This window comes from Lacerta agilis, chromosome 17 (assembly GCF_009819535.1).
Source record: "Lacerta agilis isolate rLacAgi1 chromosome 17, rLacAgi1.pri, whole genome shotgun sequence".
Taxonomy (NCBI): Eukaryota; Metazoa; Chordata; class Lepidosauria; order Squamata; family Lacertidae; genus Lacerta; species Lacerta agilis.
The window spans coordinates 17,671,263-17,694,809 of record NC_046328.1 but is presented as its reverse complement, the minus strand read 5'-3'; the positions used below and the strand labels follow the sequence as shown (position 1 = coordinate 17,694,809).

The following is a 23,547-nucleotide window of genomic DNA, read 5'->3' as shown; positions in this document are numbered from 1 at the left end:
ATTATTATTATTATTATTTTGAGAAAACAACTACAGAATTGATTTGTCTACAGCGGAACATACCACTACAGCTGGAGTGGGGAACCTGTGGCCTTGCAGACTCCCATCATCCCTGAGCATTGTCATACCTTCCAACATTTCTCCGATGAAAATAGGGAAGTCCCATTCCATAATGATAATTTTACTATTTATACCCCACACATATTACTGGGTTGCCCCAGCCACTCTGGAAACCTTCCAACATATATAAAAACATAATAAAACATTAAACATTAAAAAAAAACCTTCCCAATACAGGATTGCCTTCAGATGGCTCGAGGGTCAGATAACTCCATATCCACCAACATTTCTTCAATGAAAATAATAATTTATTATTTGTACCTCGCCCATCTGGCTGGGTCTCCCAAGCCACTCTGGGCGGCTTCCAACAAATATTAAAATAGGGACGTCCTAAGGAAAAGCGGGACATTCCGGGATCAAATCAGAAACTGGGACGGCGGGGGGGAGGAGAGGAAAAGCGGGATGGAGAAAGAACAGCAGCAGCTGCTGCTCCCTCCTTTCCTGTATGCAACCACGAGGCGCCACTAGGGGGCGGAAGAGGGGGGAAACCCTGCGCCGACGCTCTAGCCTTTTCCCCGGCGGCCGCCTTGCTTTGCCCGCGCTTCCGGTTCGGTGCTTCCGGCTGGGTTCTGAAGCTTTGTGGAAAAAGAAGGATCAATTGGTGCGCGTGACGGTTGGTTAACGGCTTCCTTCTTTCTTCCCTTTTGTCCTCCGAGGGTGAAGTTGCTGCTGCTAATACCCCCCTCCTTCTCCAAATCAGAGCAGGAGGGTGGGAGGGCGAAGTGAACTCGGGAGGGGGGCGGCTTTTAGCCCCGGGAGGTATTCGTTCTCTAGGCAAGGGCTCGGCCTCTTTGTACTTGTGGCGGCGGCTGCAGGTAAGAGCCCTTCTGAGCATGTGCAGACATCTTCCCAAGGGCCCCTAAGCGTTATTCTCTTATAGTGAACAAGAATGGGGAGGGAAGGGGGTCATTATTATTGTTGTCGATTGCCGTTATTTAATGTATTGTATCTGTATCCCGCTTTTCTTCCAAGCTGTGAGGGGTTCAAGTCGGCTAACAACATTAAAAAAAAAACAACTTCTTATGAAATACAAACTAATTGTATTTAAAAGGTTGTCATTCTGGTTCAAAGGTAATGAGGACCCCTCTTGACTTCCGGGTTTTGTTTTATTGATCAAATTTCTTCATTGTCCTCCCTGCCTCCTAAAGGAGCCCAAAGAATTAAGCACAGCAGAGGGTGCTTTTTTTTTTTTTAAGCAAGCTTTGAATTTGGTACATGTAACGACTGGGATAAAAGCCCCACTTTAGATGGCTTGTTGGATGTGGAAAGTCTTCAGTAGGTGCCAAAAAGAAAATAGGGGAGGCACCAGGGGTGGGGATTTGAAAGGGTAGGGACCACCATGCTGAAAACACAGTTCCTATATTATATGGTGTTGATCTCCTGTTAAGATCTTATATGCAGAATGACCTTTCCAGCAGTCACCTCTCTTTCGGCATATTTTGTTTCTGGGTAATTTAAAATAATAAAGGAATCGTCCTTCAGTAGTCATGGGCACACTTTCCACATTGCCTTGCAGAATGATTGATATGGAAGTAGATTTTACTTGAGTCTGTGTGAGATTAACTGATCCCCCTGCCCCCTTTTCATGGATTTTCAGATTCTCATGTTTTAAGAAAATGTCGTCAGACTCCAGTAAGAAACGGAAGCCGAAGGTCATCCGGACAGATGGAGGCCCATCGGAAGGCAAGAGGGGCCGCCCAGACACTGATCAGGTAGTTTCATTATAGCAGAGGTACTTGTGGGCTTCTTAGATGCTGTTTTGAAAACCATAGCGGTTTGGAGGTATGTCTGTAAAAGACACTCTAGATTTAGGGTTACTGTATTTTAACTGCAAGGTTTTGACTAGTAACCAGTTATTTTCTGGTGAACTAAAAATGTGGCCATTTACTGTAAAGAGTGTCAGGAATAAAAGGGGGGGAGTCTCAGAGCAAGCCTGCCCAATTCGTGACCCACGGAAGAAAAAGAAGAGGAGTTTGGATTTGATATCCCAGTTTATCACTACCCTAAGGAGTCTCAAAGCGGCTAACATTCTCCTTTCCCTTCCTCTCCCACAACAAACACTCTGTGAGGTGAGTGGGGCTGAGAGACTTCAAAGAAGTGTGACTAGTCCAAGGTCATCCAGCAGCTGCATGTGGAGGAGCAGAGACACAAACCCGGTTCACCAGAGCCTTAACACAGCCCACCAACCACGCGTAGGAATCTGCCGAGGGCTCAGTCAAGCCCCCTGGTTTTGCTGCCTGCCAAAATGGCCAGATATTTCCACACCTAGAGAATGATATCTTCACCAAACTTCCTTCTCGGGGTGTAGCAGAATTGTGGGCATAATTTAACCTTTCTGCTGCTTCAAAATTAATATAACTCCCAAGTACCACCTGAAGGAGCCTTTTAGCGACTAGGATGCTGTGATGCCCCTAGTGTAGTGCTACCTCGCCTGTCTTTAAAAACAGGTTCTCAGAGGGGGTGCTTAGAAATGCTTAGCCAATGTTCTCACCTGGAGCCTTCCCTCTTAGACTGTGGAAGGCTGTACTCAAACTTAAACTTACTTTCTCCTTGAGCTTTAATGCAGCATGGTCTCTGAAACAAGATAAACTGGAAGGGTGGTGATGGTGTTTGCAGTGCCAGGATCACCTTTGCCTACCTTTATATTCTGCTTCCAAGAGTGAACAGAGATGCTGCAGAGAGCCCTTTGTGTAATATGCCATGCCTTCCCTTCCCTTCTGAAGAGAAGAGAACTTCCAAGAGTCAAGCTTCCTTCTCTGTTCCCATTTGCAGGATGCCAAATATTACAGTGAAGAGGCTGAGATGGACCTGCGGGACCCCAACAAAGATTACGAACTTTACAAAGAGACCTGCCAGGACCTCCAGAGGCTTATGGCGGAAATCCAGGAGCTGAAGAGCAAAGGCAATAAAGACAGTGTAAGGCAGGGGTGGGAAACCATATGTGCCCCCCAGACCTATCTGTGTGGCCCTTGGACTCTCCCCAACTATGCACACACTCCACTAGCTTTGCTTTGGGTGTTTTTGCCTGGCTGGGATGTTTCCTTCAACTCTGAAATACACTTCTGCATGGAAGGCAGAGAGAGGAGTGTGTGGGTGTGAGCAGAAAAAAGCTTAATGTACATTGGTAAAACTATGTGAGCCACCCACTCACATTTACCTGTAACCCTGCCAACTATGGGCATGTGGCCCCAGGAAGGGAATCCAACCCTCTGGTTAAAAAATATTTCCCCCACCCCTGTCAAGGCATCCTAGTGTGACCAGGGGGGTGGGGTAGATAAACCCTAGCAAAATTTAGGTATTTGAAAGAGGAAAGGATAGGTCCTGCAGATTTAGGGGACAGGGGAGTTAGGTACACAACTGGGTCCTGGGTTGTGGTGTGAAGGCAAATGAGGCTCCCACCTTGCTGAAGATTAGTAGGTCTGGGGCAATGCTTAGATGGATGAAGACCAGGAAACCTCACAAAAACCACCTTGGGTTCCATGATGGTGTAAGGAAGGTGGGATATAAAGGTAAGATAATTATGGACCGTCCTGATCAGCTTCCTCTTTTCCCCCTCTCTCTGCCTTTCAGGCTTCCGAGATTGAGGAGCGTCGCATCCAGAGCTGCGTCCACTTCATGACCCTGAAGAAACTCAACCGTTTGGCTCACATCCGGTTAAAGAAGGGAAGGGATCAAACCCACGAGGTACGGTTGAGTCCAGAGAACCAGGGAAGGGTTACAGGATCTTGGATGGTCAGATCATTGGATGCAGCGGTACCGAAGCTTGCTCCACAACTTGAAACCCTCCCCCTCGTTGGACACAAACTCTCATACATGGCAGTTCTAGGGAAGATTTTTCAGACCCACCTTATTTTTGTGATTGTCAGTTGTTTTAAACTGTTTTGAATATTGTATTTTATTGTTGCATCCCACTCTTGGACCTGAGGGTGAATGGCAGGGAATTAATAATGATGATGATGATAATAGAGCCTATACGTTACAAGATAGTAAATTTTTACAATTTTTGTCACCCCACCCTTTTACTCCTACATGTGTGTTGGGCTGAACATTCAAATCCAAGTGAGGAGGACATAGATAGGAGAATACCCGTTATTTTGGACTGATGAAGCTAACATATTTTCTTTAAAAAGTGAAATTGTACTGGTATTGATATGCAACACTGTTTTCCGACAACATGGCTTTCTGTGTTTTCTTAAAACACACTTCCCTGTGGGGTAAAATGAATTTTGTTGTTTTGTATGCTTTGCATATGTAAATCAGGGACATCAGACTCGGGGCCAAATGTAGCCCTTTAGGACTCTTCCCAGGCCACCTACCCTCCTGAGCTTTGCATCTCCCAGACCTTACTTCCCTCCCCTGAGTGGTGGGATAGAATGTGTCCTCGAACTCTGATCATGCCTGTTGTATACCTGGATGGAGGGCAGAGAAAGGTGTGTTGAGTATGTGTGTAGAAACCAGCCTACTATACAAAATAAAATTTGCATCTGTTGCTCTGCCCACTTTTGCCTCTGGCCCTGCCCACCACTGGCAGGTGGCATCTGGAAGGTTGCCCACATGAGCATATGGCCCTCAGGACTGAAAAAGGCTCCCTACTCCAGTGTAAATCTTCTGGGATCTCAGTTCAGTTTCACCAAATTGCCACTTTTTTTGAGGTTGCATCACTGGCTGTGCGTCTCAGCCGCATGGACTTGGATTTTTCACTGCCCTGCCTTGTAATGATTTCGCTGTGTGCTCTCTGTTAACAGGCAAAGCAAAAAGTGGATGCTTATCACCTGCAGCTTCAAAATCTGCTGTACGAAGTCATGCACCTGCAGAAGGAGATCACAAAATGCCTGGAATTTAAGTAAGCATCTTAAAAAATAGGACGTGAATGGAGGGTGGAGAGGTCCCCAAAAGTTAGCCAGTAGTAGATTAATGAGGCTTCAAACCTTTTTTGTTTTGTTTTGTTAGTCGTCTATTTCTCCTCAGGTCCTGTTGGTTATCTTTTTTGTCAAAGATGCAGCCTCCAAATTCACCCAGCATCTCATTATTACAAGCCTGGCCACTTGCAAATAAATAAATAAATAGCTAGCTTTTTATAAGTTTGAACTGTAAGTTAGCTTTATCTAGTGGGTCTGCACAACTTTGATAAGCCCATTCCAACACCCAACTTGAGAGCTGTCACTGAACTGCAGCTAGCTCAGTCTTGCGATTCTTGGCTACATGTGACCTATAGAGGAAGGTCCTCCCCCCCCCCACTTATTTATCTTTCTCTTGGTCCCCTTCCTTCAGGTCCAAGCATGAGGAGATTGAGCTGGTGAGCGTGGAGGAGTTTTACAAGGAGGCCCCTGCAGAAATCAGCAAGCCGGAGATTACGCTCGCCGATCCCCACCAGCAGACGCTCTCCCGCCTCGACTGGGAGCTGGAGCAGCGCAAGCGGTGAGTAGGATAGCCCAGCAGCTGCCAGGTGGCTTTGAGCAAGCTTAGGGTTCTCCGCCCCTTCCTTCCGCTCTGCAGTATCGGTCCTTCTAATAGTGAACTCAGGTGGTGAGAGCCAACAGGGATTGCAGCCCAAACGAGGCTAATGAAAGCAAGAAGCAAATGATGATAATAATAATAAATTAATAATAATAATTTATTTATACCCTGCCCATCTGGCTGGGTTTCCCCAGTCACTCTGGGTGGCTCACAGCAGAATAATAATAATAATAATAATAATAATAACAACAATAATGTGATAAAACATCAAACATTAAAAACTTCCTTAAACACGGCTGCCTTTAGATGTCTTCTAAAAGTCAGATAATTGTTTATTTCCTTGACATTGTGATGGGAGGGCGTTCCACAGTGCGGGCACCACTACCAAGAAGGCCCTCTGCCTGGTTCCCTGTAACCTCACATCTCACAGTGAGGGAACCACCAGAAGGCCCTCAGAGCTGGACCTCAGTGTCCAGGGCTGAACAGTGGGGGTGGAGATGCTTCTTCAGGTATACTGGGCCAAGGCCGTTTAGGACTTTAAAGGTCAGCACCAACACTTTGAATTATGCTCGGAAATGTACTGGGAGCCACTGAAGGTCCTTTAGGACCAGTGTTACATGGTCTCGGCAGCCACTCCTGGTCACCCATCTAGCTGCTGTATTCCGGATTAGTTGTAGTTTCCGGGTCACCTTCAAAGGTAGCCCCATGAAGAGCGCATTGCAGTAGTCCAAGCAGGAGATAACCAGAGCATTCACCACTCTGGCAAGACAGTCTGCGATGTTGGCATGCTTGCAGGGGCAGAGGACCCTGCATTTTAAAGACTGCCGAAAAATGAACAGACCTAGAAATCTAGAAGAGTGGTCACACACTGTTCCAAGTTTATAAATATTACGAGAAGAGGACTTGAGGAAGAAGGGCTGAAATGTCAGTAGCAGAACTGCTGCTCTGCATGCAGATGATCCTAGGGTCAGTTCCCCAGCATCTCCAGGTAGGGCTTTGTGAGCTATTTGCATGAAACCCTGGAGCGCCCCCTGCCAAATGGACAAATTCAGCTTCTTATGAAGAGCAAGCACCCGGAAAGCAGAAGGCCCCAGGTTTAGTCCTCCAGGTAGAGATCCCATCCTGAAATTCTGGAACACCGCTGCCAGTCAGTGTAGACAATACTGAACTAGATGGACTGTTGATCTGAGTCACTATAATGCAGCTTCCTGCGTTCCCAGACTTTGTATGTGTCCCCCTTCTCCCTCCTCTACTTCCTCTGGAAACATTGCCGCTTGTTAGTAACTGTGAATCTCTTACATGCAGGCTGGCAGAGAAGTACAAAGAAAGTCTGGCAAACAAAGAGAAGATCCTGAAAGAGATAGAAGTGAAGAAGGAGTACCTCAGTAACCTCCAGCCTCGGCTCAACAGCATCATGCAGGTATGCTGTGGGTCAGGCTTTTAAAAAGAATTGCTTTAGGAGTTCTCAGCAGGAGGTTAAGAAACCCGCATACCCTGTTGGTGCAGCATGGGAGGTGGCCTTCGATACACAACCAAAGCATTGATTACAGAGCTGGTGTAGGATGTTGCTGGACTACATCTCCCATCGTTCTCAGCTATTGGCCATGCTTGGCTGGGGGGTTGGAGTCCTGCAGCCTCTGGAGTGCCACAGATTCCCATCCCTGGTACGGAGAAAGAAAACCTGAATATATATGAGCGGTTTTCAGTAATGACAGATTCTGGGTGGGACTTTTATTACAAGCCCCATTGTCTCTGTCAGAGACCGTTGCCTTTCCCTCTCCTTCAGTGTGCTGATTATTTTACTACTACTGCAGTTATTGTTATTATTTATAACAGGGTTGGCTAAGCTGCAGGCCTCCCAAGGTTGTTGGAGCCACCAGACATTTCACATGCCAGTGGTGGGTGGTGGGGCCAAAGCAAAAATGGGTGGGGCAACAGATGTAATTTCCCCCCTTTGTACAGAAGCTCAGTTTCGTCACATTCTCACCCACATCCCACTCTGTCCACCATCCAGGGAAGAAAGAGGCGTGATCAGAGTTCAAGGACACAGCCCAGCCAGGCCAAAAATACTTGCGGAGGGTTTAAGGCAAGGGCCCATGAGGGGTGCGGACTGGGGCAGAGTCCCAAGGACCAGATAGAGTCCTGGAGGAAGGGAGCCCTGAACCTGCAGTTCCCCACTCCTAGGATAAAAGAACTAGAGCAGCTTCAAGAGGTGTCAGGAGCTACAACAAATGAGACAGGGGGCCACATGCGGCCCCTGGGTGACAGGTTCCTGCCCCCTGTGCATCAAAACATAATATACCTAATAATGAAAGGGCACATACTGACAAAGTAGCATAATAAAAACAGCATCTTTGGGGGCATTTTGGTGCCAACCTGGTCTCTCAGGTCACTGCCCAGACACAGAATTATTATAACCCCTATTTCCCCCCCTGTTGGTCCTCTTTCCTACCAGGCTTCGCTCCCTGTCCAGGAGTACCTCTCCATGCCTTTTGACCAGGTTCACAAGCAGTATGAGACGGCCAGGCATCTCCCACCACCCCTCTATGTGCTCTTTGTCCAAGCCAGTGCCTACGGCCAGGCCTGTGGTAAGTTATTATTTCAAGGTAGCCGAGCTTTGAAGGGGAGCAGAGGTGTCAAAATTCACAGCTCCTTGCAGAAAGCATGACATTATCTGAAGACTGTCACGTTGGTGTGTCTCCCCACCCCCTTTAATTTGATCCCTGGCTCCCCTGAGTCTGCAGGGTTGGGGAAGAAGGAGAGACCGACACACACACAGAGCAAGAGCAGAGCTGCCCAAAACCTGATGAAGCATCTGCATTTGAGAACCTTGTTGTTTCCGAGCTTTACGGAGTTTGTGGGAGTCATCTTTGGGGAGGTGTGGCTAACAATGTAATCTCCTTCATAGACAAGAAGCTGGCTGTGGCTATCGAAGGCAACGTGGAGGAAGCCAAAGCTCTCTGCAAACCTCCAGAGGATTCTCAGGGTGAGTGAGGGTCCATAAGCTGCCTTCACTTGCTGTGAATGGCTCTTCAGCTGAGCATGTCCTTTGCTTCCATAAGGTTCCAGGTTCAGGAGCTCCAGCAAAAGGATTCCCACTGTCCAAATGTCCTGGAGAGCAGCAGCCAGTTGGCATAGACCAGCCTTCCTTGGCTTGGCACACTGCAGAACTACAGCTCCTGGCCTCCCTTCCCATTTGCCATGCTGGCTGGGTCTGACAGAAGTTGTTCTGCCCCAGACTGGTGCCCTCCGAAAGTTGCTAGCCTGCAGCTCCCATCAACCCCCACCAGCATTGCCCTAGAATCAAGGCTGATGGGGAGTCATAGTCTGACAAGGGCTGCAAAATATGGGTGGCCCACTGGCAGCTTGCATGTTAAAACTCAGCTCAAAGCTAACCAAAACTGTTAAACTTGTAAAGAGGAAATTAGGAGATTCGGTCCTGCAGTGTTAACGTGTCTTATGCTGGATATTGTATGGCGTGCCCTGGCTGCAGTTGGATAAACATGCTCTGTAACTGGGGAGGCATTGCTGCTTCGTTGTTGGAACATAAGAGGAGCCCTGATTCTGGTCAAAGGCCCACCTGGTCCAACATCCTGTCTTCACAGTAGCCAAACAGCTGCCCCACCATGAAGCCCACAAAGTGGACCTATGTGCAGCAACTGGTATTCAGAGGCATACTTCCTCTGCTGGCAGAGGTGAAATACAGCCATCATGGTTTGTGGTCATTGACAGCCTCTTTCTCCGTGCATTTATTATTCTTATTAAATTTCTCTATCACCCTTCATCCGAAGATCGTGGTGGTTTACAATACAAAAAAAAACACAACAAAAATGCATGCTATAATAACAAACAAAGGACACAAATTGTTTAATCAGCCAAAGGCCTGGGAGAAGAGCAATGTTTTGCCTGGCGCCTAAAGATATGTAACGAAAGTGCCAGGCAAGCCTCCCTGGGGAAAGCATTCTATAAGCTGAGAGCCACCATAGAAAAGACCCGTTCTCATGTGCCGCCCTCTGGCCCTCTCGTGGAGGAGGCACACGAAGGAAGAAGTCAGGTGATGATTGCAGGGTCCGTGTCAGTTCATATGGGGAGGGGCGGTCCTTTCTTTTAAAGCCATCCAAATTGGCGGCCATCGCTAAAGGAGCTGTTGCACTTGTGTCCTACTTGTTTGCTTTCCACCGGCATCTGGTTCGGCACCTTGAGAACAGAAGGTTACGTTAAATAGGTCTTTGTCCTGATGCAGCCAGGCTCTTAGCATTCATTTATTTGGATTCACAGATGATGAGAGTGACTCGGATGCCGAGGAGGAGCAGACCACGGTAAGAGCTCCACCTTCCCACTGCACTGTGAAATTGCAGGGAGGGGAGGGATGTTGTGGGGAGATGTCTCCTTCTGCCTTGAAACCATATGCTGTGTGCCATTAGACCTGTTCTTTCACGTCTAATGTGCCTTGTCATTCACCCCCCCCCACCCCCGTTAAAAACCGTAAGTGAAGGGTCTTTCCTGTGTGCCATTCCCATCATCAGGGTTGTAACAAAGTGGGGAGAAACACAGACATACTGGGACTTGGTGATGCACTTACAAACAGACCATCTCCTTTGGTTATCTGCGTTATCATTTCCTTTTGGCTCTCCCTAGCCAAAAGGAAGGGGCATAGCTCAGTGGTAGAGCATCTACTTTGCCTGCAGAAGGCCTCACATTCAACCCCCAGCCTCTCCAGGTAAGGCTGGGAAAAGACTCCCAGTCTGAAAACCTGGAGAACCACTGATAATACTGAGCTAGATGGGCCGATGGTCTGACTTTGTATGCTCAAGAGATGCAGTTCAGTGGTGGAGCATCTGACTTGCATACAGAAGGTCGCTAGTTCAATTCCCGGAATCTCCAGGTAGGGGCGTGAGAGAGCCCTACCTAAAACCGCAGACAACCACTGCCAGTCCATGTAGGTGATAATGAGCTAGATGGACCTGATGGTCTGACTCTGTATGAGGCCACTTCCTTTGTTCCTCGTGAGCACTTCCTTTCCTCTGTTGGATTTAGAATTTTGAAATGGAGCTTATTCAGAATGGGGCAACAGCCCCTTCAAAGGAAAATAGAAAGATTGGGGGTATACCAATGACCACCCTAGTGGTGGGGATGGGTGGGTGGCTGCGCTTGGCCCTCCCTGCTGCCCATCTCACGCTTGCACTTCAAAGCACATGGGCAGGACAGGTAGCAGCAGCCCAGGGTGCAACAGGTGTGGTGCAAAGCCACAGCAAACAAAGTGCAGACTTGCAGGGGAAGCACATTGGGAGACAGGAGGCAGGAATGTGTTGTGATTCTCCCTTCCCCACTCTAGAAGCGTCGCCGCCCAACCTTAGGGGTGCAACTGGATGACAAGCGGAAGGAAATGCTCAAGAGGCACCCACTGTCCGTCACCGTCGACCTGAAATGCAAAGGTACGTGAGAGAGCAAAGCGGCTCATCTGTTGGTGGCCCTAAAGGGGATCTTTCCCTTCTCTGGAAATTTGGGATGCATGAATATGTCAATTTCCGTATCAGTTAGTTGCTCATTTTTCCCGGTCTTAGGGTGGTCCCCGACATCTCCTCAGCAGCTTGTGATTTTTTGTTCACACACAACACGCTTTCACCAAAAATTTGTAATCGTTTTCCTGCGCCTTTCTCCTAATATTCAAACAACTTTGCTTTCGAGGAAGTTTTGCATGTTACTTTCACTAAAACATGGCTTTTTAATACACACTTTCCTCCCGTGCATTTTTGTTCGCATTTCTTTGGTTGGAGAATGGCAAGGGAGAAGCGTTATCTGAGTTCAAGGGCATATTTACAGCCAGGCAAAAGAACCCTCAAGGAGGGTATGAAGTAGGGCCAGGGAGGGGCATTGCATGTGGAGAAGGGGTGTGGCTTAGGAAAGGGAGAGCCCTGAGGGCCAGACTGAGAGTCCTGGTGGGCCATATTTGGCCCACAAGCCTGAGGTTCTCCATGTAAAATAGCTAGTGAGTTCCAACAGGTAAGGGAGCAGTTCACTGCCCCCCCCATCCTCTCACAATGGTTTAAACACAATTGGAGGTTGTCGCTCTCTCCTTTCTCTCTCTGCACCTTCCCTGCTCAACAAATTGCCTTCTCCGTTCCTAACCCTCTGGCATTGGCTGTGTCATTGCAGATGGCAGCCTCCTCCTCCTCACCTTCTACTATCTGATGAACCTCAACGTCATGACGACGAAAGCCAAGGTGACAGCAGCTGCAGAGATGTCCATGCCCATCAGTGCCGGGTGAGCTTTGCGGGGGGTGGCGGGGGACAGGCTGTCGCTGGTGGATCCCAGGTGCCGAGGGTGGGATCAGCTGGGAAATTATTTCATGAGGTGTTGCCAAGCAAACCTGCTGTTGTGGCTCCTGGCAGAATTCTACTTTGCCCAGTGGGTTGTTGTTGTTTTTTAACCCCCAAAGAAAAAGGGTAGGTTCCAGTGTAGTCTTTCTGAGATGTGGGAAGTTTGTGAGTGTTTTCTGCGTACCCTTTTCTTGCAGCACCTGGCAAAGAGGTACCTCATTTAGGGACCTAAGTAGCAACGTTAATCTGACTTAGGTTGTTGGTCCATCTTGATCAGGGGTGGGCAGACAGTCGGTGATTTGGATCTACTAGGACCCCAAGATCCACCAACCAGAGCCAGGTAGAAAAGGTGGCTGTGTTCTCCCTTCACTGTTGGGGGCAGTATGCTGGGGATCACTACACAGCTCCTACCTGCGGAGTTCCCAGAAGAGGCATCTGGTTGGCCAGGGTGAGAACAGGAGCCCCTTTGGCCTGATCAAGCAGCCAGTCACTTCCTATGTTCTTTGCAGGACAGAGAACTTCTGAGCCTAGGGATTTGTTTTCCTTATGAGGACTGAACTAAGCCAACACAAAGAAAGACTTGCAAATCTCTCCCTCACTTTACTTTTAAGTCCCCAGACCTTAAAGGGAGGGAGGGGCAAAAGCTTTTGCAAGCCTCCTTCCCGTCCCCTTTTTTTACATGCACACACACAGACTTCGCCTTCCAGATTGGGCCGAAACTATGGAACTCGCTGCCACAGGAGGCAGCGATGACCACCAACCTAGATGTATTTAAAACAGGATTAGGCAAATTCATGGAGGAGAGGGCTATCCATGGCAACCAACCACACTGGCTGTGTTCTGCCTCCTCCCTTGAAGGCATAATTGCTTCTGAGCACCAGCTCCTGGAAACCACAGGAGGAGAGAGTGCTCTTGTGCTTTGAATCCTGCTTGCAGGTTTCCCGCAGGTATCTGGTTGGCCACTGTGAGAACAGCAGACTCTTTATGTACTTATGGGATTTTGACATAGTGTGAGCTGCACCCCCCTGTCACATTTGGCCCCGCGTGGCAGATAAGGCTTTGGCCTGTGGAGCCAAAAGGGTTCTGCACCCCAGCTCTGTGCTCACTATATAGGTTACAGCGCAGAAGCATCAACAGACTCACATCTCTTGCTCTACGCAGGCAAAACTGATTGTTAACCTTGGGTCTTGTTAAATTGTCCACTTAACTATACAGAAGGCAGCACCTTGAAACAGGCAGGCGCAGTTGCTGTCCTGCATTTGGAGTTGGTTAGCGTACGCAAGTGCAAATTTTAACGGTTCCACAATTTGAAGAATTATTATGGAGGAACAGAGAACAGGATTTGTCAGCTGCTGTTCTCAGATACTGATCTGTGTAATGGAGCGGTGGGCCTCCCATTAAACCACGCTCAGCCAGAACCTCAGGCCTAAAAATTCCCCAACCTGAACTTTCCCATCTAACTGGGCAGAATTTGGCTTTCTGCCTTACACTGCAATACGTTGTTTGGGGCAGTGCACTGCCATCGAGTTGCAGCAGGGGGCGCTGTGGGCACACAACTTTGCAGAGTCACTTGCATGTAGCTTGTAGGCATTGCAGTTATATATCCCCTCTCAGGCCTCGTTCTCCCCTAAAGAGCGGAGAGACTTTAGTTGAAGAGACAAGATCTGTCTCTGATCTCTTAATTTATCTTGGCAGCGAGACAGGGAGGAGCCCGATAAGAGAGAAGCATTCCTATGGGTCAGATAGCAGGGGGGAAACCAACCAACGGACCTATGCAGAGAGGCAGTCCTGCTCTCCCTGTCGCCCCTATGTGTCTCTGGTGCTCTGTTGAGTTGGCGAGGATAAATTGGGGGCTGATCGCATCTCGTCTCCCTGTCTCATTTAATTACTCTCTAGCAGACTAATCGCTTCCTCTCCCTGTGCAGGGCCGCTGAGTCTCCCTCTCTGCTGAGACTGCTTCCTCTTATTCCTCTCCCTTCCCTCTTCTGCTCTGTGAGTTACCTCGCCTCAAGGAGTGGAGCTTTTATTCCCTTGGGGGGGGTATGTGGAAATCTAGCTTGGAAGCACAGCTTGCTCTTTCCCCTGCAGTAGCCTGCTTCACACATAACACTAAACCATGTCTAACGTTAACTATAGTTAAAGCTGAGGCGTTCAGCAGAGCATCACTTAAACCTTTGTTTATTTCACACACGCACGCATACACTCCCTGTATACTCCTGTCGGCAGCATTTGAGGGAAAGGGTGGGTGCTGGGGGGACTGCCTGCATTCAACTCTAAAAGGGGAGGGGGAAGATTTATATGATCTGAAGAGAATCCAGAGTATGCCTGCATACAACTCTAGATTCATCACTGCGAGATGACAGTCTGCGCCCATTTAAAAAGGGGGACAGCGCTGACGACGGGGATGGATGCAAAACGGAGTTTCAAGAGATCTGAGCGACGTCAGAATGTTCCAGTGGGTGAGGGGAGGAGAACACAGACACACACGACAGAGGTCCCTGCAGATCTCCTGCAGAATTCCCATGGCAACGCAGCAGAAGTAAACTTGCACAGAATCTTAGGGTCGTTCATACGGGGAGATTTTTCTTTGATAGAAATGAAACACAATTGCACAAGAGCCCATCTAGTCCAGCATCCTGTTCTCACAGTGGCCACCCAGATTGTCTTGTCTGGGAAACCTTCAAGCAGGACCGGAGCGCTCCTCCCCCCTCCTGCAGTTCCCAGAACCTGGTATTCCGAAGTATTGCTGCCTCCAGCCATAGAGGCAGAGCATACTCATAGTGGATAGTAGTGATCAGTAGCCTTGCCCCTCCTCATTGAATTTGCCCAATCCTCTTTTAACACCATCTAAGGTTGGCGGCTGTCGCTTCCTCCTGCGGGAGTGAGTTCTGTAGTTCAACTCTGCTGTGTGAAGAATGACTTTTCCCTTTCTTTGCTGGATCTTCCAAAAAAGGAGGATCCTGAGTTTCACTGTGCTTGTTCCTGTTTCTTTCTAGAGACTTGCTGTGCCCCGACACCCTCCTGAGCTGCCTGTATCCTGGAGATCACGGAAAGAGGACTCCAAACCCCGCCAACCAGTTCCAGTTTGATAAAGTCGGGTAAGCTGCTAATGGACAGAGGTGCCTGCCTTCTAGGCCTCTCCTTCATGGCTTCTCACCTGCACCCTCCCTCCCTCCCTCCCTGCCTGTGTCTTCCAGGATCCTGTCCCTGAGTGACTACGTTGCAGAACTGGGACACCCTTACATGTGGGTGCAGAAGTTGGGGGGCCTGCATTTCCCCAAGGATCAGCCCCAGGTAGGTGCAGAGCTGCCTTTGAACAAGGGGGAAGACGCAGCCCGCATCTCGATTGGCAGCCTTTGCCGGCGCTGCTGGACCCAGCTCTCCAAATTGCAAATGGAGCGAGTGTTTACGGGGGGGCATGGCTACTAGCTGTGATACAGCCAGAGGCAGTAATGCTTCCAAACACCAGTTGCTGGAAACCGCAAAGAGGGGAGATGGCTCTTTTGCTCGGATCCTGCTTACGGGTTTCCTGTTGGGGCATCTGGTTGGCCACAGTGAGAGCAGGATGCATGGGCATAGCCAGGATTTATTTTAGGTGGGTCAGGTTTTATGTTGGGGGGGGCAGAACTGAGTTATGAGACACAATTGGTCAGTTAAGTATTTTTACTTGTTTACTTGTTTTAGGGGGAGCAGCTGCACCCCCCTGGCTATGCCCATGGCAGGGTGCCTGACTAGATGGGTCATTGGTCTGATCCAGCATGGCTCTTCTTATGGAAGTGTGTGTGTGTGTGTGTGTGTGTGAAAGTTTGTGCATGTTTAGGAGGTTCCAAACCATGAGAGCAGAGTCCCAGGGCAGTGGAAGGAGGACTCAGCAAGTATCCTTAGGATAGCTCAGCTGATTAGAGCACGGTGCTGATGACACCAAGGTTGCAGGTTTGATCCCCATATGGGACAGCTGCATATTCATTTCTGCATTGCCAGGGATTGGGCTAGAATCATGGGTAGGCAAACTAAGGCCCAGGGGTTGGATCCGGCTCAGTCGCCTTCTAAATCTGGCCCGCGGACGGTCCATGAATCAGTGTGTTATTACATGAGTAGAATGTGTCCTTTTATTTAAAATGCATCTCTGGGTTATTTGTGGGGCATAGGAATTCGTTCATTTCCCCCCCCCCCAAGGTCTGAGGGACAGTGAACCGGCCCCCTGCTGATAAAGTTTGCTGACCCCTGGGCTAGATGATCGCTTCTATGACCTTATCCAGGATTCTCTTGTCTGTCAGCATAAGGATGAGTTTTAATGTTGTGCACAGAGGAATCCAGATGATGTAGGGGCCTCAGCTTTTTTTTTATCTCGGATGAGGCTGTGCAAGGAAGCAGGTTGCAGCTGCGAGAGAATCCAATCAGGTCAAGCCAGCCCAGTTTCCTGGCTCTTCAGTGGTGGGGAGGTAATGCCACTTTTGCCTTTATCCCATTTGCAGAATCCTGTGATTGCCGATAACTCGCTGAGCGCTAGCCACATGGAGAGGACAATGAAATTGCTCAAGATGAGGCTGGAGTCCCGCCTTGCTCTACACAAGCAGTTTGCTTCCCTTGGTAAATCCCAGCTGCCCTGCTGCTTCCCCCAGTAGTGACACTCTGGATTCCAACAACCACACACACTCTGAGCCTCAGATGCCTCCCCACCCCCAGGCCTGGGACTCATTTCAGCCCCAACTTACAAAGTGATGTGGAATGTTCCTTCATACAACAAACAATCCCTGCACAAGAAAACCTAGCATGTCAGGAAGATGTAGCTAGAGTCCCATTTCCTCTGGCACTGCTAGTTTTCTGGGTGCAGGGATTTTTATTTTGTATGGAGAATCACATCATGTGAGGCCCCTACCAGTAATCTGAGGTGGCAGCCTCCCAGATGCAAATCTGCCACCTCCAGGCCTAACTACATCTAACTTAAAAAGCATTTTTGCTTGCTTAAAGGTAAAGGTAAAAGTACCCCTGGCCGTTGGGTTCAGTCGCAGACGACTCTGGGGTTGCGGCGCTCATCTCGCTCTATAGGCCGAGGGAGCAGGCGTTTGTCCACAGACAGCTTCCAGGTCATGTGGCCAGCATGACTAAGCTGCTTCTGGCGAACCAGAGCAGCGCACGGAAACGCCGTGCTTAGAAACAGCTAAATTGCTTCATTTAGGAATAAGCAGCTGTGGGAGCCCCATGGCAATGGCATGGACAGTGGGGGAATTTTAAGTAATTATTCTCCCCATGCCTGTTTCCTTGACAAAAATCACCCCCTGGAAGCTGCTGTAGTAGCTCCTTTGGGGGGAAACTTTAACAAAAGCTTTGAGAGGCAATTTTTGGCAGGGAGATGGTGTGGAGGGGGTTCATCGAGTTTGCACCCCCCCCACACACATTCTCCCCTCTGATTTTCTCCAAAATTGTAAAGTTTTGAAGCTACAATAGAAGGGGAAAGGAAACATAATCAGCTTCATAGACCTTTAAAATATCAGACCACGATCTCCCTAACCCAGCATTCTTGGCAAGAGTCCTAGCAACCAACAGATATTCAGCAGCTCACTGGGAATTGGCCGAGGGATCCTTGGGTCCGCTGCAGTACATCTTCTGCTTGTCACTGATTGGGACAATCTCGGTCAAACACTGCCTTTGCAGCTTCCAAGTGCCTCTCTGTTTTTCCCACTTCCATCTCCAATGGAGCAAGTTTTGTTCTAGTTTATCACTCATCAGCATGTTGGCCTCATCACCAGCTGTTACCTGTCAGAACTCTTTTGAGCCTTCAGAGGTTTAGAACCTTTTTTGCTTAACCATATATGACAGGAACCTAAAGTCACAATTGTTCAGCGGCCAGATTTGCCCTTCGAGCTGCCACTTCTGAACATAACACGTTGACCTTCCTAGGGAAAGGGAACACTCTTCGATCGTATTTATGTTACTCTTCTTTTTCCATCTTGGGCTTCAGAGCATGGCATTCTGCCGGTCTCCAGCGAGTGCCAGCATCTCTTCCCGGCAAAGATTGTGTCACGGTTGGTGAAGTGGACAGCGCTCACATACGAGGATTACCTGGTAGGTGGAGTCTTGTGAGAAAGAACTGGCTTGCTAAACCAGCCTTCCCCAATCTGGTGCCCACCAGCTGTTCTGGACTGTCTGGGACTTGATGGGGGAGCTGTGGTCAAAAACAGCTGTGCTGGCTGGGGCGTAGTCCAAAACCACTGGGTGGGGAAAGGCTGCCCTGAAATATTTGATTTGAGCTGGGAGGGAGGGGATCAAAAAAGCCCATTTAATGTCGTTTGACTGCTACATCTGAGAATGCTTCCTGCTTTCCTTGAAAATCATGTATGTGTGCATGCTGCTTAAGAATAGCCATGTGGAGGGAGAGTCAATTACAGCTTTGCTCAGTTTGGTTGGTATTGTATCTGTTATCGTTATTATGTCAGGGACTGGACTAAGGAGGAATGGTGGAGACCGCCCCCTCCTCCTCCTCCTCCAATTCCCAGAGAAGAGGGAGACAGTATAGATTTACAACAGTGGTTTGCAGAAGGTCACAGTTCAGAGGCTGTAGAGGGGAGAAGCTGGGAATATTGGAAGAGGAGCAGGAAGAAGAAGAAGCACCAGGGGGGAGACAGCTGACAGTCTTGGTGTCTTTAGAAAACATTCCAGACCACCAGCCCTCTTCTTGAACCCAGCGGGCATTGAAAGTTGGAGAACAGAAAGCTCAGAGGCAGAAAGCACAGATCAGCCAACGTAGAGATGATGTATAATAGCAGAGGCAGAGGGGGTGGGACTTTACTCGGAGCAACGCCATTATCCGAGACACTGCATTTCTATGTCTCTCTGTGAATATTGAATAAAATACCTTGGTAAGAGCTTCTTGTCTTTTCATTACTGCTATGAGGGAGGGGGATCGGATTCCCTGAAGCCTGACAGATTATTACTATTTTAATGAAGCAATAAGTTTTGGGTAGTGGAATGCTTATTCTAGCTTTTCCGTCTCACATCGCTGGCCTCAGCTGCCCGTTTTCTGTGCTGTGTGTTGATCTGAGCCATCTGATCTGCGCTTGTGTTGTAAAGAGACTTCATTGTGTGTGGACATGCAGTGTCCCTATCTCTGTAGACCCAGCTCACCGCCCGCTTCTCGCTCTTCCCACTGCAGGAACTGTCCTACACAAAAGATGTCGTCGAGGCTGGTTTGGCCGAGGACACGCACCTGTACTACATGGCCCTGATAGAAAGAGGAACAGGTGGGTGATTCCCTTTCTCCTGTGTTTCCCCACCCCAAGCAGGCTTGAGAAGAAGGCATAGCTGTCAGGCGGAGCTGGGGACCATAAGAGTCACAAGAGCCCTGCTGGGTCAGGGCTGTAGCCCACCTAGTTCACCATCATCCTGTTCTCAACAGCGGCCAACCAGATTGCCTGCGGGAAACTCACAAGCAGGATTTGAGCACGAGACCCCTATCCCCTCCTGTGGTTTTTTGTTGCTGGTATTCAGAAACGTAATTGCTTCCAGCCACAGGGGCAGAGCATAGCCACAATGGCTGTGCTCTGTCTCCATGGTTGGAGGCAGTGATACTTCAGATTAACAGATGCTGGAAGCCACGGTTTTCATTCTGGGGGCCGCATTCCCTTGTGCGCAGCCTTCCAGGGGCCACTTGCCAGTGGTGATTGAGGCCAAGAGGACGACGAGTAAAGCTGTGGGTTACCTTTGTTCAGTGGCCAGATTCGCTGTGCGTGTCTTCATTTTTTTGTGTTTACTCATAAACCAAGGGGGGCTAGAAATTTTGACCATTCCATGATGACATTCCATTCCCTTCCCTTCTGTGATTAGCCAAGCTGCAGGCAGCGGTGGTGCTGAACCCAGGCTACTCCTCCATGCCACCCATCTTCAGCCTGTGCCTGAACTGGAAAGGGGAGAAGACCAACAGCAACGATGACAACATCCGGGTAAGGGGCTGGGCCCAAACCCAGGGAAGAGGGCTCTAAACCAGGGAGCCTATGGCCCTCCAACTCCCATCAGCCCCAGCTTGCGTGGTCAGTGATCAGGGATGATGGGAGTTCCATCTGGGGAGTCACAGGTTCCCCATCCTTGCTATAGGACATGGCTGGGCAATCTCGGAGGGACTCGCATTGTCCCCTTTTCAACTTCTTCTCTCTCCCTTCTCTGGTTCTCTGCAGGCCATGGAGAGCGAGGTCTCTGTTTACTACAAAGAGCTGTACGGTCCCAAGCCAGGCTACCAGCTCCTGACCAACCAGCTGCAGCGCTTGTGTGTCGTCCTGGATGTCTACCTTGAGACGGAGACCCACGACAACAGTGTGGAGGGGCCCAAGGAGTTTCCGCAGGAGAAAATGTGTCTGCGCCTCGTCAGGTAAGAAGGAGCAGGGCATGTGTGTTTCTCATTGTCAGACTTCGGGGAATCTGCTTCCTCCCCTGTGGCAGTAAATAAGAAGATCAAACAAAAGGAAGTCTTACCAGTTAGATTATTTAATAATCACAGTGAGAGAGAGAAAAATATCTCCTAGAAATGGTGGTGCTACCAATTAAGGCTCACCCCCCCTCCAATCTATGTCACTCCTGCATCTTGTAATCTGAGCTTGTACCCTCTGCGCTTTGTGTTCTAACACTTTCTGAGCTCTCCATGTCTTGGGGGGGGGGGTGAATGCCGTCCAGAGACTGTGAATCTGTTCACGCTTGCTCTCCCAGTGTTTCTTCTCCTAGCTGTTCCCAATCCAGTATTTCCCAGCTTCTGCCTTCTGAACTATGTCCCTCTGCAAACCACTGTTCCAAATCTATACTGTCCTCCTGCTCCTGGGAAGATTCATCATCAGGGGAAGGGGGTGGCTCCCACCATTCTTTCTCAGTGCAGCCCTCCTCAACATGGTCCCTGACACTCATGTTGTGGCACATCTAAAGCAGAGTAGCCAGGCCGGGGGGGGGGGGGCAGAGGGGGTTTATGCACTTTCAGAAGATGCCCAGGCTTTGGCCAGTCTCCAGGTGAAAGAACCTCCGTAGTTGCAAGTGAGCAACTTGATGCCTGGAGAGCTGCTGCCAGTCAGTGGAGACACTATTGAGGTGGATTGGCAGCTTCCATACAAGGCAGCTTCATTATGCACCTTGTGTAGAAAGCTGTGGTTTTCTTTTAACTGGCTGTGACCTACATGGGGCTTTGTTTTTCTCTCTATCCCCTCCCAAAAATTTTGGCACACGTTGTTCCTGCTGTCTCTTCCTTCCCTCGCCACCCTTTATCTTTTCCCACCTTGTACAGCTATGAGCCGTACTTGGCACTTCTATTCATGCTTCTAGAGGGCTCATCTTGCCTCTTCCTATTCCAGCGGGTGAGTGAGCTCTATCTCTAGCAGGAAGCTGTTCATTCCCCTGGATTTTGGCGCTTTGATCTCATCTCCAGTGTCTTCTGGGAGCTGTCTCCCGTTTTTCATCTCCTGCCATGGCGCTTTCTGATTTTTGCACCCACAACGTTTGGTGGCATTGTGACTGGGGCTCTTCCCGCCTCCTCTCAAGCTCCTCTGTGCTTTAACAAAGGCAGTCGAAAGGAGCAAGGAAGGGTATGCTGTGAGACAGCCAGAGGCTGCAGTATTTTTGTTTCTTTTCACGAAGGCGGAAGTGTGTGTAAATCCACTCAAATAAAAAGAAGAGAGTGGAACTCAGGTATCTGTGGGCAGCTGGTGTGATCAATGAATGTTGTGGTGGTGGGGGGTCGGTGGGGAAGCAAAGGGGCATCACAAGAACCCTGCTGAATCAGGCCAAACGGCTCATCACAGCCCACCATCCTGTTTTCACAGACAAATGCCTCTGGGACACTTTCAAACAGGACCTGAGCGCAACAGCACTCTCCCCACTAGGGATTCCCAGCAACTGGCATTCAGATGCATAATGTCTGTGGCAGTGGAACTTGGCCATCAGTAGTTTTGCCTGTCATGATTTTGCCTTATAAAGCCAAGAAGGTTGGTGGTCTTGTGTAAAGCTTGGGAGCCACCACTCCAAGCTTGCCAAGAGCAGTCATGCACAGTTTCCTGTTTCTGTGGAAGTCGAACTGAATCTGTTCCAGAAGTCCATTCGAATTCCAAAACGTTTGAAACCAAATCGTGGATTCTGATTGGCTGCAGAAAGCTCCTGCAGCCAATCAGAAGTCGTGGAAGCCCCATCGGACGTTCAGGTTCCAAAAGAACGTTCAGGTTACAAAATAATGTTCGCAAACCAGAACACTCACTTCCAGGTTTGCAGCATTTGGGAGCCAAAGCGTATGAGTTCCAGAGCATTCGACAACCAAGGTACGACTGTATTGATTGTTTAAAAGGAGACTTTCATGAGGACTAGGGGTTTAAAAGACAAAGGCTCCGATTCTCTGACTTCTGGAAGTGCACCGTAGATTCCATCCTAAAATCCAGACTCCCTTAGTGTGCAAAAATGACGGCAGAGACAAAGAATTCTGCCTTGGCCTTCTTTGTTTTGCTTCCATGTTATGTACCGCCTATTCGAGTTAAAAGGTGGCACTGTCCTTAGTGTTCTCTCGTATAGCAGTTGGCATCCTTATTCCCTACTTGTGGAAGATCTTTGGGTTCGGGGGCCCATGCTTTTTTAATTCACTGCCAAGAGGATAGCATTACTTTAGCTCAAGCCAGCCAAGCTCTTTCAGGTTCTAGCACAGTGCAAAAATTAGTCATTTTTCTTTATTTATAAAAATATTTTTATACCACTGTGTCACTTTAAAAATAAATAAAATCAAAGTGTTTACGGAAATAAAACCATACAACAAAACCATTAAAAAGCTTTAAAACAGTCATTAACTAACCACTGGGGAAGGATGTATTCTTAATTGCCTGCATTGGCTTGATGGGATAGAAAAGTTTTCAGCAGGCATTTAAAAGTTGGCACAGAAGGCACCTTCTGAATCTCTAGTGGCAGAGAGTTCCACAGGACTGGACCGATGACTAAAGCTTGGTTTATTGTTGTCAAATGAGCCTCACCAACTCTGGGAACGACCAACGACTCTCCAGCAGATGATCTCGTTGATCAAGCTGGGATATAAGGGCTCAGGCAATCCCTGAGGTACCCTGGACCTAAGTTGTTCAGGTAAAATTCTTGATTATCTTCCTCTGTTAACTGCCAGCAGATCTCTACAAAGGTATTGGGTGTGGCTTTCTAAAAGGCCCTTTCTTCACGATCCTGATATGGGATCCACAGATCTTTGAAAGCATTTGATGAGAAGAACCATCCTGCAATAGCTGTTGATACTCAGGAATCTCTCTTCTTTCTTAGGGGCCCGAGTCGGATGAAGCCCTTCAAGTTCAACCATCCTCAGGGCTTCTTCAGCCATCGCTGACTCCTCTGCGGCTGGGATCCTCCCTCCAGGCAGCTCGATGCAAGGAGAAAGAGAGAGGAGAATTGTTGCCCTCTAGGATTCTTGGTTGGCAAAGTTCCAGCTTCATCCTGCCGACGACTTTCACCAGAGATTTCTGCCCACCGCAGTGGTTTTATCCATTCCATTCTATCTGTAGCGGGGATCGTTTTAAAATATTAAATTGAGTGTGTGCTTTTACAAGTTCCATTTTGTTACACGTGTAGCTTATTGAAACAGAGGGTGAGGAATCTGTTTGACCCTGGCAACACCAGCACAGACTTTCTGGCTACACCCAG

At 48.8% G+C, this 23,547-nt stretch overlaps 1 protein-coding gene across 2 annotated transcripts; it reads left to right on the top strand.

Moving 5' to 3' along the window:
- Positions 1-645: 645 nt before the first annotated feature.
- THOC5 (THO complex 5) lies at positions 646-23,456 on the top strand. Of its 2 annotated transcripts, none has more exons than XM_033174591.1 (20): positions 646-721; positions 1,718-1,832; positions 2,893-3,036; positions 3,691-3,804; positions 4,866-4,963; positions 5,392-5,538; positions 6,883-6,997; positions 8,033-8,165; positions 8,486-8,563; positions 9,856-9,896; positions 10,913-11,012; positions 11,734-11,842; positions 14,895-14,996; positions 15,096-15,192; positions 16,374-16,488; positions 17,861-17,964; positions 19,052-19,139; positions 19,723-19,838; positions 20,070-20,260; positions 23,170-23,456. In XM_033174591.1, exons 2-20 carry the CDS (start codon positions 1,737-1,739, stop codon positions 23,231-23,233), a joined length of 2,052 nt encoding a protein of 683 aa, XP_033030482.1. In that variant the 5' UTR covers positions 646-721; positions 1,718-1,736; the 3' UTR covers positions 23,234-23,456. The 2 variants fall into 2 exon arrangements, with proteins under 2 accessions (XP_033030482.1, XP_033030483.1); XM_033174592.1 differs by lacking the exon at positions 646-721 and adding an exon at positions 867-935.
- Positions 23,457-23,547: the final 91 nt, after the last annotated feature.

Bases quoted from the DNA above. Each gene is read 5' to 3' on its own strand.
- THOC5 (XM_033174591.1), top strand. From the start codon at position 1,737: ATGTCGTCAGACTCCAGTAAGAAACGGAAGCCGAAGGTCATCCGGACA. The intron at 19,140-19,722 runs GTGGGTGATTCC...TTCTGTGATTAG, and splicing joins CCTGATAGAAAGAGGAACAG to CCAAGCTGCAGGCAGCGGTG. The intron at 19,839-20,069 runs GTAAGGGGCTGG...GGTTCTCTGCAG, and splicing joins GCAACGATGACAACATCCGG to GCCATGGAGAGCGAGGTCTC.